The 16314-nt window shown below is 53.8% G+C and overlaps 1 protein-coding gene, 1 long non-coding RNA gene and 1 other non-coding gene across 4 annotated transcripts in view; 2 read left to right on the top strand and 1 right to left on the bottom strand.

Moving 5' to 3' along the window:
• LOC135271095 (uncharacterized) overlaps positions 1–16314 on the bottom strand; it is a 469429-nt gene that overhangs the window by 280830 nt on the left and 172285 nt on the right. The window lies entirely within an intron of this gene.
• LOC135271175 (U7 small nuclear RNA) lies at positions 3995–4055 on the top strand. Its single transcript, XR_010339278.1, has one exon. It is a non-coding gene; the product is annotated as a U7 small nuclear RNA (small nuclear RNA).
• LOC135268140 (NUT family member 2G-like) lies at positions 5648–14255 on the top strand. Of its 2 annotated transcripts, XM_064367841.1 has the most exons (8): positions 5812–5842; positions 7616–8312; positions 9920–10048; positions 10995–11134; positions 11602–11936; positions 12402–12518; positions 12868–13055; positions 13194–13932. In XM_064367841.1, exons 1-8 carry the CDS (start codon positions 5827–5829, stop codon positions 13801–13803), a joined length of 2232 nt encoding a protein of 743 aa, XP_064223911.1. In that variant the 5' UTR covers positions 5812–5826; the 3' UTR covers positions 13804–13932. The 2 variants fall into 2 exon arrangements, with proteins under 2 accessions (XP_064223912.1, XP_064223911.1); XM_064367842.1 differs by lacking the exons at positions 12868–13055; positions 13194–13932 and adding an exon at positions 14217–14255 and having other exon boundaries at positions 5648–5842.

The raw sequence follows: 16314 nt of genomic DNA, 5'->3' as shown, positions 1-16314 counted from the left end.
TTGATGGATGAGTAGATAAACAGAGTGTTGTCCCCTCATGCTGTGGAATATTACTCAGCCATGAAAAAGGAACGAGGCTCTGATATACGCCGCAACATGGATGAACCTTGAGGATGTTAAGAAGCCAGATATGAAAGACCACATATCCTAAGATTACATTAACATAAAATGTGGAGAATCCACAAGTGGATTTGTGGTTGACTGAGACTGGGGTGGCAATGCCAGAATAAAGAATTATTATTTTGAGATGGAGTTTTGCTCTTGTTGACCAGGCTGGAGTGCAATGGGGCAACCTTGGCTCATCACAACCTCTGCCTCCCGGGTTCAAGTGATTCTCCTGCCTCAGTCTCCCTAGTAGCTGGGATTACAGGCATGGGCCACAACGCCTAGTTAATTTTGTGTTTTTAGTAGAGACGGGGTTTCTCCATGTTGATCAGGCTGGTCTCGAACTCCTGACCTCAGGTGATCCACCCGCCTCAGCCTCCCAAACTGCTGGGATGACAGGCTGGGATCCACCATGCCTGGCTACAGGTATGCCTTTATTAGCAGCGTGAGAACAGACCTACACAGTACACACATGTGTATATGTGTATATGTGTGGGCATGTGTGTATATGTGTGTGTGTGTGTGTCTATGTGCAAATGTGCATGTTTGTGCATACCTGTGTGTGGGTATCTATGTGCAAATGTGCATGTTTGTGCATAACTGTGTGTGCGTGTGCATGCTATGTACAAATGTGTGCACGTGTACCTGTGTACCTGTTTATGTGTGCCTGTGTGTATTCGTGTGCATGAGTACCTGTGTGTATATATGTGAGTACATACATGCACGTGTGTGCTTCTGTGCACATCCATGCCTGTGCATGTGTATATATACATGTGTATACATATTTGCTCATTCTATGCACATGTACGTGTGTGCTTGTGTACTTATGTGCATGTGCATACCTATGTGTGTATATGTACATATGTATACATGTGTGCATGTTTCGTGCCTATGTGCATGTGTATATGTATGTCCATGTGTACATATGTGCACGTGTGCATACTTATGTGTATGCATATGTACATGAGCACAGGCATGCATATGTGCGTGTACTTGCATGCATGTGTTCGGATACTCATGCCAATGTGCATATGTGTATGTGTATATATGTGTGCATATGTGCACACCTATCTGTGTGTATATACATGTGTATACGTGTGCTCATGTGTGTGCATTCTTCTATGCACATGAGCCTGTGTGTGCATGTGTATACATGTGCATGTACATATGTACACATGTGCATGTGTGTGCATACCTGTGTGTGCATGTATACATGCGAGTACCTGTGTGCACATGTGTATGTGTGCACACCTATGCCTGTGTGTATGTATACACACACGTGTGCACTGTGCATATATGTGTGTCCGCATCGGCGGGCTTTGTGGGATTTCCCTACACCCAGGATTGCTCCTACAGCTGGCACCTCCACTGGGGAACACGGGCAATAGCCCCTGCCCCTCCCACCCTCACCTGGGATGGAGAGGTGGTGGACGGGCACATCCCAGAGCTGGGGACACAGCGCCGACATCCAGTCCTCATTCGCATTTCTGCAGCGCAGGCCTGAGAAGCTGCTGGAAGCACTCGCCTGACCGACCATCAGAGGTGAACCCTGGGAAGCAACCTGAGGAAGAAGAAGAGGAAAAGAGGTTTTCCGTGGTGAAATTTGTGCTGTTGGCAGGCACAGTGGCTCCTGTCTGTCATCCTAGCACTTTGGGAGGCCGAGGCAGGCGGATCACGAAGCTAGGAGTTCAAGACCAGCCTGGCCAACATGTTGAAACCCCATCTCTACTGAAAATGCAAAAATTAGCTAAGTTCCTGCAGAAAGGGTACTCCCACTAGCCGTCATGGCACGAAGAGTACAATGAACAAAGGAAAACATACACATTTCTCCCTGACACATTTGGGGTCATCCTTACTGCTGTGTCTCATCTCCGTTGGCTGGAGCCAGACCTCACCGTCTAAACTAAAACCCGACTGGCTGATAACTTAAGACTTTTCTAAACAGGTGAAAGCCATGCAGAGCAGGGACATGCCTGTGAGCACGTCCAGCACAGATATCTCCGTTAAAATACAAGGACATAGAATGTACTACGTGCCTGTGAGCACGGCATGTCTAACAGCTACTTAGGATAGGGCTTCTAGCAAAAAGGCAAGAAGGCTTTTGAAGGAAGTGTTTAAAATGATTATATTCCTAACATTTATGAATCTTTCTTAAATAAGAAACAAAACTTTGAGGAGGAATTTTTTTTTCCTTCCCACAGTTTAATTTGCAGGGCCCCAGTTGCAGAACCCAACAGTGTAGCAGAAGAGTTCTCTTTCTTTCCCATGCATATGGAACCGAAAAAGAGAGAGAGAGACAGAGAGATAGAGAGAGAGAGAGAGAGAGAGAAACAGAGAGAGGTCCAGAGCCACCGAGGGCAACCCCCACCCCAACAAGGAGTTCACAAAGCCTCTTTCCTGGGGTGACTGCAGCATGTCTCTTGCCTTATGGGGAGTCCCCACCCTGAGATCATACATTAAACCCTCCAGCCTAGGACAGTGAAAAGGTCCCCACAGGTGATTCCGTGGGGTCTCCCAGCTGTGGGGTCTACCAGGCACGGGGGCCTAAATTCTGGGTGTGTCAGAGCCACGTAACGCACTGCCTGGGGGGGCCCAGGTCCTGCACCTCCCAGCCTGGCCCCCACAGGGGCTCCGCCTCCATCTGTTGGGGTATCGAGCCCTGGTGTGGGAAATCTCTCTGATGAAGGTTCCCAGGCTTATAAAACAAGGAAACAAGGCCAGGCATGGTGCCTCACGCCTGTAATCCCAGCACTCTGGGAGGCCGAGGCGGGCGGATCACGAGGTCAAGAGATCGAGACCAGCCTGGCCAACATGGTGAAACCCCGTCTCTAGTGAAAATACAAAAAACTTAGCTGGGCCTGGTGGTGAGCACCTGTTTTCCCAGCTACTCAGGAGGCTGAGGCAGAATTGCTTGAACCCGGGAGGCGGAAGTTTCAGTGAGCCAAGGTCACACCACTGTACTCCAGCCTGGCGCCTGGTGATGGAGTGAGACTCTGTCTCAAAAAAAAAAAAAAAAAAAAAAACATGGAAAACACGTTTTTGTGTTTTGTTCTGTTTTGAGATGACGTCTCGCTGTGTTGCCAAGGCTGGAGTGCAGTGGCACGATCTTGGGTTCCAGCGATCCTCCTGCCTCAGCCTCCCAAGTAGCTGGGATTACAGGTGCACACCACCACACCAGGCTATATTTTTTTTTGTATTTTTAGTAGAAACGAGGTTTTGCACCATGTTGGCCAGGCTGGTCTTGAACTCGTGACCTCAGGTGATCTACCCACCTCAGCCTCCCAAAGTGCTGGGATGACAGGCGTGAGGCAGCACACCTGGCCAGGGTTTCTCGTTATCAGAATCCCCCTATGTCTCTGTAGCCAGGAGCTCTTTTCTTCTCCCCTCCTCCTTTCTGGCCTAATAAACTCTGCTCCTTAAAACCATTCCACCTGCGTCCCGGTCATTTCACCTAAACTTGCTCATGCTTTGAACAGCGCGTGGTATTCCTAAGCCAACAGCACCACCTAGTGGAAAGAGAAATCCTCTTCATAACACACATCGCCAGTCCTCTGTCATCCTCTTCATTCCCCTCTCATACCGTTAAACGGGAGGGTCTGGCCGCGCCATGGCTCATGCCTGTCATCCCAGCACCTTGGGAGGCCGTGGTGGGCGGATCACGAGGTCAACAGTTCGAGACCAGCCTGGCCAACATGGTGAAACCCCGTCTCTACTAAAAGTAGGAAAATTAGCCGGGTGTGGTGGCGGGCACCTGCAGTCCCTGCTACTCGGGAGGCTAAGGCAGGAGAATGCCTTGAACCAGGGAGGCGGAGGTTGCAGTGAGCCGAGATTGCACCACTGCACTCCAGCCTGGGGGACAGAGTGAGATTCTGTCTCAAAATAAAATAAAAAGTGTTACAGCTCTTTTAGAATATGTCTAGCAGTCTGTTTTTTTTTGCCAGAAAGCCCGTAAAAAATTTATTTAAAAAAAAATAAAAAAATAAAAAAATAAAATAAAATAAGGCCAGGCATGGTAGCGCACACCTGTAATCCCAGCATTTTGTGATGCCAAGGTAGGCAGATCACCTGAGGTCGGGAGTTCAAGACCGACCTAACCAACATGGAGAAACCTGTCTCTATAAAATAAAATAAAATTAAATTAAATTAAAATAAATCAGGCTCTAAGCGACTTCTCTGATGGGAGAGCTCTGCTTTCAACAGTTAGGAGGAAGATGGCTTCTGTAGCCACATTTGAGTCTGGATATTGTCCCATCAGCAGGAAAATGGCCATTCTGTTCCTACTTTTTTTTTCCTTTCTTTCTTTCTTTTTGAGACGCAGTCTTGCTTTGTTGCAAAGGCTGGAGTGCAGTGGCGCAATCTCAGCTCACTGCAACCTCTGCCTTCAGGTTCAGGCGATTCTCCTGCCTCAGCTTCCCAAGTAGCTAGGATTACAGGCACACGCAACCATGCCCAGCTAATTTTTGTATGTTTGGTAGAAAGAGGTTTCACCATGTTGGCCAGGCTGGTCTTCAACTTCCGACATCAGGTGATCCACCCATCTTGGCCTCCCATAGTGCTGGGATTACAGGCGTGAGCCACTGCGCCTGGTTTTATATAAGATTTTTAAGGAATAAATTAGCCTGTTGACCGTTTCAGATCTGAGGAATGTTCCAGATGGACCTGGGGTCTCCTCTCAGAAATGGGACCCAGAGGGGCAGGGCATAGTGGCTCACGCCTGTAATCCCAGCACTTTCAGAGGCCGAGGCCTGAGGTCACGAGCTCAAGACCAGCCTGGCCAACATGGTGAAACTCCGTCTCTACTAAAAATAGAAAATGGAGCTGGGCATCGTGGCACATGCCTGTGACCCCAGCTACTTGGGAGGCTGAGGCAGGACAATCATTTGAAGCCGGAAGGCGGAGGTTGCAGTGAGCTGAGATCACGTCACCGTATTCCAGCCTGGGTGACAGAGGGAGACTCTGTCTCAAAAAAAAAAAAAAAAAAAATGGGACGTGGAGGAAGGGAAGGAGCCCCCATCTCCTAGAGAAGAGGCTCACCTCAGCAGACTCCAAACTGCAAACCCACCTTGGGCCCCACACACAGGGGGAGTTAGGAAATAGTTGCTCTTAGCTGAGTGCAGGTGCTCACGCCTGTAATCCCAGCACTTTGGGAGGCCGAGGCGGGTGGATCACGAGGTCAAGAGATCGAGACCATCCTGGTCAACATGGTAAAACCCCGACTCTACTAAAAATACAAAAAGAAAATTAGCTGGTCATGGTGGCGCTTGCCTGTAATCCCAGCTACTCAGGAGGCTGAGGCAGGAGAATTCCCTGAACCCAGGAGGCAGAGGTTGAGGTGAGCCGAGATCATGCCATTGCACTCCAGCCTGGGTAACAAGAGCAAAACTCCGTCTCAAAACAAACAAACAAACAAAAAAAGTTGCCAAAAGAGGTGCACACAGTCTGCGCTGCTGCCCTCCAGCTGGAAGGGAACCTCAGTTCTTTCCTATTGGCTGGAGCCCTTCACAGAATGTCCCCCACCCCTTCCAGTACCTGCTGCACTGCCCCTCCCCCTCTGCAGAATGTCTGGGGTCCTAAGTTCTAAACTGCTTTACTTTCAAATTTTACCGGACCTACCTGAACTCAGGAGAATCTGTTGAGGCAGGTCACTCTCTGGGTCCTGCTCTTGACTTTTCTCATTGTGGAAACTGTCAGACAGCGGTGAACAGCACCCAGCCTGAGGGGATGGCTTCAAATGGAGGTGAGTCTGTAGGGACAGGGGCATTATCCAAGTCTGTCACGTTTCAAATCCTTGGGAATTCAAATTTGACACAGCCCCAGGGACAGTTGATAGGGCTACTGTCGAGGAGGGAGGGAGCACTGGATGTCCCCAAAGACATCACACCTGGAGAGGGCCATGGCACCCTGAGTCTGTGGTTAGGGAGGACGGCTCCTTGGAGGTGGACCAAGATGCCTGGGGGGAAAGGATGGAGTGGATGTACTGATTCTTTCTAGAGGGGGACGGGTCACGTCACTGTGTTTGTAGGGAGTGGTGGGATCGTGTTGTGCCGGTGGCCCAATGAAGATGGCGGGCAAGCCTGAGCCCTGTGTTAGGTCTTCGGGCACCTGGATGGTGCCCTTCCATAGTGTTCAGAGGGATTTGGACTGGACGTTTCTAGATCTTAGGGAGGAGTGAGGAGAAGTCGTCTCAGGCAGAGACGACTGTTGGGTGTGATGGCTGGGACAGAGCATGCAGTGACAGCCTCTGGGTGGGCGAGCCTGGGGCTACTGTAACTGCCGCAGCCTCTCAGCTCGCTCCCCAGAGGTGGCTTCTCAGTCAGTTCAGGTATCTGTTGGCTTTAACAGGGGTGGGGGCAGTGGGGAAGTTCAGGCAACACGGCCTGGGCTTCCCAGGTTGTTCTGAATTGTTCGTCCTTTTGTGGAAGCGCAGGTCTTCAGACCCACTTCCTCTTGTCTGCTAGCTCACGGCCTGTCCTCTGCACTTTGTGTTTCTGTGGAGATCAACAATTTGCCTCTATTCCATGTCTACTACCTCATGAACAGGGGACAGGTGTGGACTCTTGCTGGTTTTCAGTGGAAAGGTCTGGAAAGACTGGTTTCCTTTTCAGTAGAGGAAGGAGAGTAGAACACAAATAGGAAGATAGTCCTCTTATTATTATTATTCAAGTTAGGATGTGTGTCCTGACTGATGAGGTGCATGTGCTGTATCCCTGTTCCCCTTGACTGGAGACTGCATGAAGTCCTAGCGAACAGGGATGAGCTCCAGACAACTTTGCCACACCTGGCCTGTGGCCCAAGAACCTCTGGTTCTTGGTTGGTCACTCTATTCAGTTATTGGGAGCTCAAAGGAAAAGGACCAGAGATGGGCTCGTTGTCCCACAACCTACTGTAACATGACCAGCAGCTGTGAAAATCCCCAGACACCTCCCCCCCGCCCCCCCTCCGACAGCCCCACTGCTCACTGCTTGCTGGCTGTGCTCTAATCCTGTGCAGCTCTTGCTGGCTACGCAATGACAGTATCTCAGGGAACTCCACCACTGCTTCTCAGACCTGCTCCCTGGGAACAGAGCTTCCTGAGTGGCAGCCAGGACCACTGAGCACTGAGGAAAGTGTCGCCTGACTCTTACCCACGTTTAGCACTTGCTGGGCATGGTGCCAGAACAATCACTTGCACACTGGGTGTGATGCGTATGGGTTATCTTCAGGGTTCACGGGGTGCTGGCTTGGGAGAGATTTCCATCCGGTGGTTGTCTTCCATTGTTTCTTTTTCAAGATGGAGTCTTGCTCTGTCACCCAGGCTAGAATGCAGTGGTGCAATCTGGGTTAACTGCCATGCTCTCTGGTGAAGGGACCCTCCTATGGAGGAACAGAGCATGCGATGCACAATCAGGGACACTTGCAAGCTGCAGTTTCCCTGTCACATGCCCTCAACTGTAGGACACCCCTGATTCCCCAGTGACCATGGTGGACCTGGAGACCCCAGCTCATTCACCTCTTTCCTTCATCTCCACAGCATGCCCAGAGCTGGAAACGGGTGTGACCGAGAATCCTGGCGCCTCCATGCCAGTGTTCACGGCTCTGTCCTTCGCCACACCTGCTCCTGGCCCAGCAGATGGGCCGCCACTCGTGACTGCAGTGGTTCCCCCAGGCGGCCCTCCGGTGCTGTCTGCCTTCCCCAGGACCCCTCTGGTGGCAGGACACGATGGCCAAGGCCTGAATTGGGCCAGGGCTTCCAATGTCCTTGTCCAGATGAAGACAGAAGTGGGGCCTGTGAAGGCTCCTCAGGCACAGACCTTGGCCCTACCTCAGGACCCCCTCGTCTGGCGGGCTCCAGGTGACATCTGTGAGGGAGTCGCATGTCCACCTCCCCGACCCCTGGCAGCTGCCCCTGTGGTGCCCGCTATGGCTGCCCACATCATTGGGGTCACCCAGGCCTGTGACGGAGGCTGGTTCCAGGGCCTTCCTCCTCCAGCACCACCACCTGCTCCCCAGCCGGGCCCCATCGTGGCCCCAGGGAATGTTTGTCCATTGTCACAAGGGGCTCATGGAGAAGGCAGCCTGGCTCCCTCCCAGGCCAAGACTCCCCCGGACGACTCCTGCAACCCCCAGAGCGTGTATGAGAACTTCCGACTCTGGCAGCACTACAAGCCCCTGGCCCGGAGGCACCTTCCCCAGAGCCCGGACACGGAAGCGCTTTCCTGTTTCTTCATGTGAGTGTCCTCGGGGCACTGGAGCTCACCCTGCAGCTCACCCATAAAGAGGCTGCTGGATGGACGGGAGGTCACGCTGTTCGGGGGAGCTTGCAGGGTGGCCTTGAAGGCGACGGGTTGAGCTATGGAAGGGCACATTTTCAGGAACATTCATCTGGCTGCCGCTCAGGACAGACTCTCAGGGGCCTCATCTCACCTGCCCCCTCACTGTCCCTTGAGTCCAGCCAATCCTTACTGGGCAGGTATTTGCAGCTTTCCCTTCGATCCCTTCTAGAAAAAGGGACGACATTGCTTCACTCAGAGGATGGTGAAGAGGTGACTTGAGCTCACACATGAGGCACACAGCACAGTGCCCGGCACATGCTGGGACACGTTACATGATAACTGTTATGATTACTGTCCCTACTGCTATCATTATCAGGACTAGGCTATCTAGGACAGTGTTTCCCAAAGCCACGGGCTCCAGTGATGGCTCTGAGTGCACCACGAGCCCAGCAGCCCAGGGCCATGGACTGTGGTGACTGAGGCAGCAATGCCAGCATCTGAGAGTTTGTCGATTCAGTCCCAGTCATGCCTCTCTCCATCCTGCAGTGCCTCTGTGACCCTGTGTCCCCCGCTGATGAGCAAACCCGTACTCCACGGGAGCTTGAGCACATCCACCTGGCAACACACTGGCCACTCCCCTAGGCAAGTCCCCTGCCCAGGGTGTAGGTGTAAGGAGGCCCCATCTTTGTCCCAAAAAATCTTGCTGCCCCTGCATCTTGGAACTGGTTGCATTCTCCCTTGGAGCTGAGTCCCGGTGCACTGGGGACCCTGATTCTCGGAGTGGAGTCGCCCCAGGCTCACAGGCTTGGCGTGGAGTGGGCTTGGACACCGCTCTGCTTTGGTTCTGGTTTCTACTCATCTCCAGGACCCCGAGGCTGCGTCCCCAGGGGCCGCCTTGCTCCAGAGTCCCCAGGAAGCTGGTTAAATGCTCAGTCCTGGGGCCCTGGAACCTGCACGTTAACCCTCGCTCCCCGGGCATTCTGTGTGTGCGCTGTCTCAGTCAGCTCGGGCTCTGCCATAACAAATCCTATAGACTGGGTGCTTTATCAAGACACATTCACGTCTCCCACTTCCAGAGGTCGGAAGTCCCAGATCAAGGTGACGGCCGACTGGTGTCCTGGCTGCAGAGGGCTGCCTCTGGCTGTGTCCTCTTGCGGCTGAGAGGGAGAGCCCTGGTGTCTCCTCCTGCCCTTATCGGGGCTCGGATGCCATGATGGGAACCCACTCTCATGACCTGCTCTAACCCTGATTAACTCCAAGAACTGACACACCGGGGCTGAGGGCTTCAGCACAGGAATGCTGGGGACACTCACATTCCACCCATAGTACTGAGTTCATTTGTCAACACTGTAACACTGAGGACTCGAGAGGCAGTTGGAGAGGCCAGCCGGTGGCTTGTGTTGATGACTGATCTTGGGGACATATCCTGCCCATGTGGGAGAGAACAGGACAGGGACAGATGACAGGACATGTGTGGGGGTGACAGGGGCCGGGTGTTGGGACTGGTGGGCTTAGGATGGAGGGTGGGCTTATGGACTGGGACTGACTGCACCGCCTTACAGCCCAGTTCTCAGATCCCTGGCCCGGCAGAAGCCCACCATGACCCTGGAGGAGGGACTGTGGTGGGCCGTGCGGGAATGGCAGCACACGAGCAACTTTGACCGGATGATCTACTACGAGATGGCGGGAAAGTGAGTCTGGGGTGCAGGGGCAGAGCCCACATGGCAGGGTGACAGAGGGTGACAGAAGCCGGATGGCCATGGTGGCTTCTCAGTGTGGAGCATGAGGAGGGTGTGGACAAACGAAGGCCCTCCTGGGCCCCTGGCTCCGTCAGGAAGCTGCTCCTCCCTCCTGGAGTGCTCTGGGGTCTCTATCCTGCCCTGGTGGGAAGCCACGCCCTGCTTGGCCTCGGGCCAACCCCTGCCTGACACTAAGGGTCAGGGAGCGAGCAGCCAGCATCACAGCCCAAAGGAGATCACTGCCAGCTGTGAGGATGGGGAGAAGGGGCGCTGGGGACTATAGACAGAGCGGGGTGCACTCTCTTCACAGCAGTGGCCACAAGTCGGTTTTCGCCCATCCCAGCCTGGCCAGGATTGGAGAAACCTGCGCTGGGTCAGGGGAGACCTGCGTCCAGGACACCATGAGACCCATCTCTGGCCTGCCTGCCTTTGCTCCTCATAGTCCCCTCCTTTAAGACAGAAAGACAGCAGCCTCAGGGGAAAGGGGCCCTGTCTTTTGCGCCTAGCTTTTGCTTCGTCCCAACCGGGATCTCCCACGCTTCATCTTCCTGGGTTATCCTTCAGGGACCCACAGTCCCAACCTCAGGACTCATGCAACTGGGCAACATCATGGACGCCTTCTGCCATAAACCCCACCCCTGGTGCCCTCCTGGGCCTCGTGGCCCTGACTTAAGTCAGAAAGCCCTGTTGATGCCATGGGCTCTGCAGGGGCCGGGTGAGGGAGGGAGAGCCCAGAACTCTGGGAGTAGTTCCCTCTGGGACTGGGGGACGGGCCCCACGGAGGGCCTGGACAGCCTGCCTGAGGCATACCTTCCCATCCCTGCCATCGGCTGCTGCCTCGTCCTGGGGGCAGAGGGCCTGGACCCTCTCAGCACGGCCTACATCTTCTTCACCCCAGGTTCCTGGAGTTTGAGGCTGAGGAGGAGATGCAGATTCAGAAGTCGCAGTGGATGAAGGGGCCCCAGTGCCTGCCTCCTCCAGCCCTGCCGAGGCTTGAACCTCAGGGACCGTCGGCCCCTGAGGTGGTCAAGCAGCCAGGTATGGCTTCCCACATTCCCACAGGAGCCACGGCAAAGCCCAGAGAGGCCAAGGGAGGCCACTGTCCCCACACCCCATGCCTCCCTTCAAGAGAGGGATTTGTTCCTTCCAACAAGACAGCTCAGGGGAGCTGGGGGGCTGGGCGGCCCGTGGTCCCGAAGTGAGTATTCACCTGGTCAGGTTTCCTAGCTACTCTCTCCCCTCGCCATTCCAAAACTCAACAATCTGCCCAGGAAGCAGGGATGAGCGGGTGGAGTACTCAGCATATCAGTGACTCCAAGCTTCCTCCAAAAGGATGCTGTCTCACATGTGCCCCTCCTGTGGCGTCTCTTCCAGGGGCACTGTGGTTTAGGTGGTCCTGACCCAGCTGGGACCCACTTCAGGTCCCTGAGCCCTGCCCTCCCCTGTGTGATGCAGGCAGGAGGAGCAGCCCTCACCATACCCATCCTCCTCCCTCCCTGCCTCAGTGTACCTTCCCAGCAAGGCCGGCCCCAAGTCCTCACCTGCCTGCCTGCTGCCACCCAGGCCCCAGCGGCCAGCGCAGACCAAGGCCCACCTGACAGCACCCAGGCCGCAGCAGCCAGTGGAGACCAAGGCCCCCGAGGAGATTCCCCCTGAAGTGGTACAGGAGCATAGGGACATCATGGAGGAGCTGCTGGGGCCTCCCGCTGGGGCCACGAGGGAGATCGAGGAACAATGGGAAGAGGGCGAAGTGGAGCAGGAAGGGGACGAGATGCTTCTAGACCCAGGCGTCCTCAGCTACGGTGACAATCTGTGTTCCCAGAAAGACTTTGTCACCAAGGTGGGCTAGCCTCAAGTGCTGGGGTCTGCAGAATTCCAGGGGGTGGCACTCGCAGGTCCTTGGAATTAAGCTCTGTTCCTTAGCTCCTCCGCAGTGAAGGGGTGTGTGTGTTGCCATCGATTTGACTGTCTGTGTATGTGATTGTGTCTGTGTCTTTGTGTCTGTGATCGGTTACTCTGTGTCTGTGTGGGTGTGAGTGTGGAGTGTGGAAATTACTTGTGTCCATATTCCTGTGTCATATATGGGTCTCTTTGTGTGTCTGTGTGTGGTTTGTGTGTCTCTGTCTGCATGTGTGTACGCTACCAGGTCTATGGTCTGTGTGTGTAGCTGTGGTCGCCATGATATGAGACAACTCCAGAAGGGTGGGGACCGGGCGCTCACTGCTTTCTGCATCTCCTCCAGGTGTCCTTGGCTCCAGGTTACTCCCTGCCCGGGAAGCTCACACCGTCTTCCTTCTGTTTCCAGGTGGAGGCCGTCGTTCCCCCCCGATTCCTGGAAGAATTGCTTTCCCCAGATCCACACATGGACTTCTTGGCCCTAAGCCAGGAGCTGGATCAGGAGGAAGGACTCACTCTTGCCCAGGTAGAGCAGGGAGGGAGGGGAACCCAGGTATCCTGGGGGCAGGAGGGACCCGGCACATAAGCCCCACCTGATTGTCCACCCCACCCTGTGGGGGATGCTCGGCTTCTTGCGGAGCCACTCCGAGGTGGGGAGGTGAAGGTTCAGATGGAGCGGGATGGAGAGGAGCCAGGGAGGGGAGTCAGGATGCAAACTGCAGTGAGGCCCAGCGGAGCCACACCCTCTGTCTTTGACAGGAAGCCCAGCTGCCTCAGGCTTCCCTGCCTGCCGCCCAAGAGCCTTGGTCTTCACCAGTCTGGGCCCTGTTAACACTTGAGGCAGAGCCAGTTAAGTGCCCCCTTTACTCCCGCAGGTAGCAGAAAAGTGCCTCCTATCCTTGAAGGAGGAATGCTGTCAGAGGGCAGTCCCTAGTCATGGCACCACCCAGCTGGACTCAATCTCTTCTAAGTCTGCAGCGGGCCAAGGAGCAGAGAGAGATGTGCCTGGCCCCCAACAAGGGGTCAGCATGGAAACTGCCAACCCCAGACGGATGCCCAGGACGCTCAGGGACAAGGCAGTGTGCACTGGAATGGCCAGGTCCAAAAACCCTGTTGTGCTTTTGGAGAGGCTGGATTCTCACAGGCTGAGGGCTGCCCGGCCAAACTCTCCTTCCCAGGATCACAGACCCACCCCCCAGAGGGCTTCCCGGGACCCTCAGGGACGAGGCAGGGTGCGCACTGGGATGGTCAGGTCCATAAACCCTGTTGTGGTTTTGGAGAGACAGGATTCCCGCTGGCTGAGGGCTGCCCGGCCAGACTCTCCTCCCCAGGACCATAGACCCACCTGCCCAGGTGTGGGGACCAAGGACACCTGGGGTCTCCCTGGAGCCTCTCCTGTCAAGGAGTCACGCAGGCTGTCTGAGGGGTCAAGTGAGGAGGAGAGGGAAATCCCTGGCATAGTTTCTGCCATGGGTACCAACGACAGGCTGCGGCCCTGGAAGCTGTCCCAGAGCCCTGTCCCTGCCTCGGGCCTTCTCAGCCTAGAAGGGCGGGAACGCCAGGGAGCTCTTCAGTCCCAATCTGCAAAGAGAAGAGACCTCAGCCCAGCACCCGCTCCTGCCACCAAGTCCAAGAAGCGAGCTCTCTTCAGAGGCCCAGCACCTGTTCAGATGCCCCACCTACGGCCTGGGTTCAGAGTTTCTGGGGCGCAGTCCCTGGCTTGGGGGCTGGGTGGCCCCTCGCAGTCTAAAAAGAGAAAGGGTGACCCCTTGCTCTCTAAGAGGAAGAAAATGCAGCATTGTAGCCAGTAGAGGGACAGGGCAGGCTCTCTGGTGCCAATCCCCAAGGGTGGGGCTCTCAACTCTCGGACCCTCAGGGCATCAGGTGCCTCAAAGCAAAGACTTCTCCCCCAGTGCTGATCTTGCTGGGCCTTAGCTTGATGGGGGAGGGTGGGGGAAGGAAGGGGCAGGACGGACGGGAGGGAGAGGGTGGCTGAAGCGGAAGGGAGGGCCTAGGGGTAGGGGGTGGGGAGCAAAACCTTGGAGGGCTCATGTGTAAATCTGAATAAACACAGTTGTGTTGGAAATGCTCTCCGGGTTCCTGCCTCTGTCCTCAGGGCTGTGCTGCTCAGTGGAGGGGGTCTGTGAGGGAGTACAGAGGGCCTGGGAGATGCTAGGCACTGGGTACCCATGGGGGCCAGCCCCACGCGTTCCTCCAGGTGTAGGCTGCCCCTTCAGATGCTAAAGGAACTGACGGATGCTGAGGATACCCTGATCCCTCCCACCAACCATTCACAAGGCCCCAACTGCTTTAGTTATCAGCATCCCTGGAAAATCCTGGGATGTTGAGAGCTGGCTGGCTATTGTTCCGCCCTGTGGGAGCTGAGGAGAAGGCAGCTGCCCGCAACATGGATACAGGGAGAGGCGGTCACTCCTGCTTAACCCTCATCAGGAAGAGCTCAGGCCCTGGGCCGAGGGGAGATGTCGAGGCATCCATCCACACAGGTGTGTTTGGGATACGACGGTGGGTGGGGAGCGGGGGAAGTCCTTCTGCTGGTTTCTGGTCAGGAAAGAATCTTGTCCAACTGGCGGAAGCAGATGCTCCTTGCTGTGGCCACAGGGACTGGCCTCGGGGCACGCGGGGTCCTGCATGGAGCCCCCCACAGCTATGATTCCCTTCCCATATGATGATGGAACTCTTGTGTGGAATTGATGCAGACACAGATATGAACCCAAGAGGTGGATGTTGCAGTGAGCCGGGATAGCACCATTGTACTCAAGCCTGGGCAACAACAGCAAAACTCCACCTCAAAAATAAAAATAAAAATAAATTAGCTGGGCTAATCCCAGCTGCTCGAGAGCCTGAGGCAGGATAATCACTTGAACCTGGGAGGCAGAGGTTGCAGTGAGCCAAGATGGTGCCATTGCACTCCAGCCTGGGGGGCAAGAGCAAAACTCCTACCAAAAAAAAAAAAAAAAGAAAAAAATAATGATCCAGGCATAGTGGCATGCTCCTGTAGCCCCAGCTACTTGGGAGGCTGAGGCAGGAGAATTGCTTGAACCCGGGTGATGCCCACCGTCCCACCCAGCTAATTTTTCTCTATTATTTGTAAACATGGGGTTTCACTACGTTGGCCGGGCTGGTCTCAAACTCCCGATCTCGGGTAATCCACCCGCTTCAGCCTCCCAAAGTGCTGGGATTACAGGCGTGAGCCACCATGCTCCATCCATCTCTTTCAATAAGCTTCTGCACAGCAAAGGAAACAAACGACAGAGCAAAGAGACAACCTGCTGAATGGGAAACGACGTGTGCAAACTGTTCACGACAAAGGACTAAAATCCAGAATATGTAATGAGCTCAAATAACCAACGATGAAAAACAACAAATAATCCCACTAAAAAATGGGCAAAGGACATCAAAAAACATACAAATGGCCAACTGATATATGAAAAATGACGATATCAGAAATCACCAGGTAAGTGCCAATCAAAACTACAACAAGACACCTACCACTTTACCAGAGCTAGGATAACTATTCTTAAAAATACAAACAGCAGATGCTGACATGATGCGGAGGAAAGGGAACTCGTACACACTGAGGCGGGACTGGAAATTAGTAACGTCGTTATGAAAACCAGTATGGAGATTTCTCAAAATACTAAAAACAAAACTACTACTTGATCCAGCCATCCCACTACTGGCTATTTAACCAACATAAAAGAAATCAGTATATCAAATCAGTATACACTCACATGTTTATCACAGCGCTATTGACAACAGCAAAGATATGGAATCAACCCAAGTATCCAACAATGAGCAGACAAGGAAAGCGTGGCATATATACATGATGGAATGCTAGTCAGCCAGAGAAAACCATGAAATCACATTGTTTGCAGCAACATGGATGAAGCTGCAGGTCATTATGTTAAGTGAAATAAGCCAGGCCAGCCACAGGAAGAAAAACATCACACATTCTCACAAACATGCGGGAGCTAAAAACAACAACGACAACAAAAAAAAAGTTGACCTCATGGAAACAAAGAATACAATGACAGGTATCAGAGGCTGGGAAGGGATGGGGGTGAGGAAGAGAGGTTGGTTAACGGGTACAAACATACAGTTAGAAACAGTAAGTTCTAACATTCTATAGCAGAGTATGGTCACCATAGTTAGCTCAGGCTTGGAGTGTAATGGTGCGATGTATTTGCAATATGTTAGCAAATACGTATTGTATATTTCAAAGTAGCTGAAAGAGAAGGCTAGAAATGTTACCAGCACACAGAGATGATAAATCTCGGCCAGGCACGGTAGCTCTCGCCTGT

Source organism: Aotus nancymaae, unplaced genomic scaffold (genome assembly GCF_030222135.1).
Source record: "Aotus nancymaae isolate 86718 unplaced genomic scaffold, 86718_ANA_hifiasm-v0.15.2.pri h1tg000075l, whole genome shotgun sequence".
NCBI lineage: Eukaryota > Metazoa > Chordata > Mammalia > Primates > Aotidae > Aotus > Aotus nancymaae.
Note: the sequence above shows the minus strand (reverse complement) of the source record. Positions and strands in the feature narration are given on the sequence as shown.

Coding starts and splice junctions, on each gene's coding strand:
- LOC135268140 (XM_064367841.1), top strand. Junction 10,049..10,994: donor TACTACGAGATGGCGGGAAA/GTGAGTCTGGGG, acceptor TCTTCACCCCAG/GTTCCTGGAGTTTGAGGCTG. Junction 13,056..13,193: donor CCCAGACGGATGCCCAGGAC/GCTCAGGGACAA, acceptor CACCCCCCAGAG/GGCTTCCCGGGACCCTCAGG.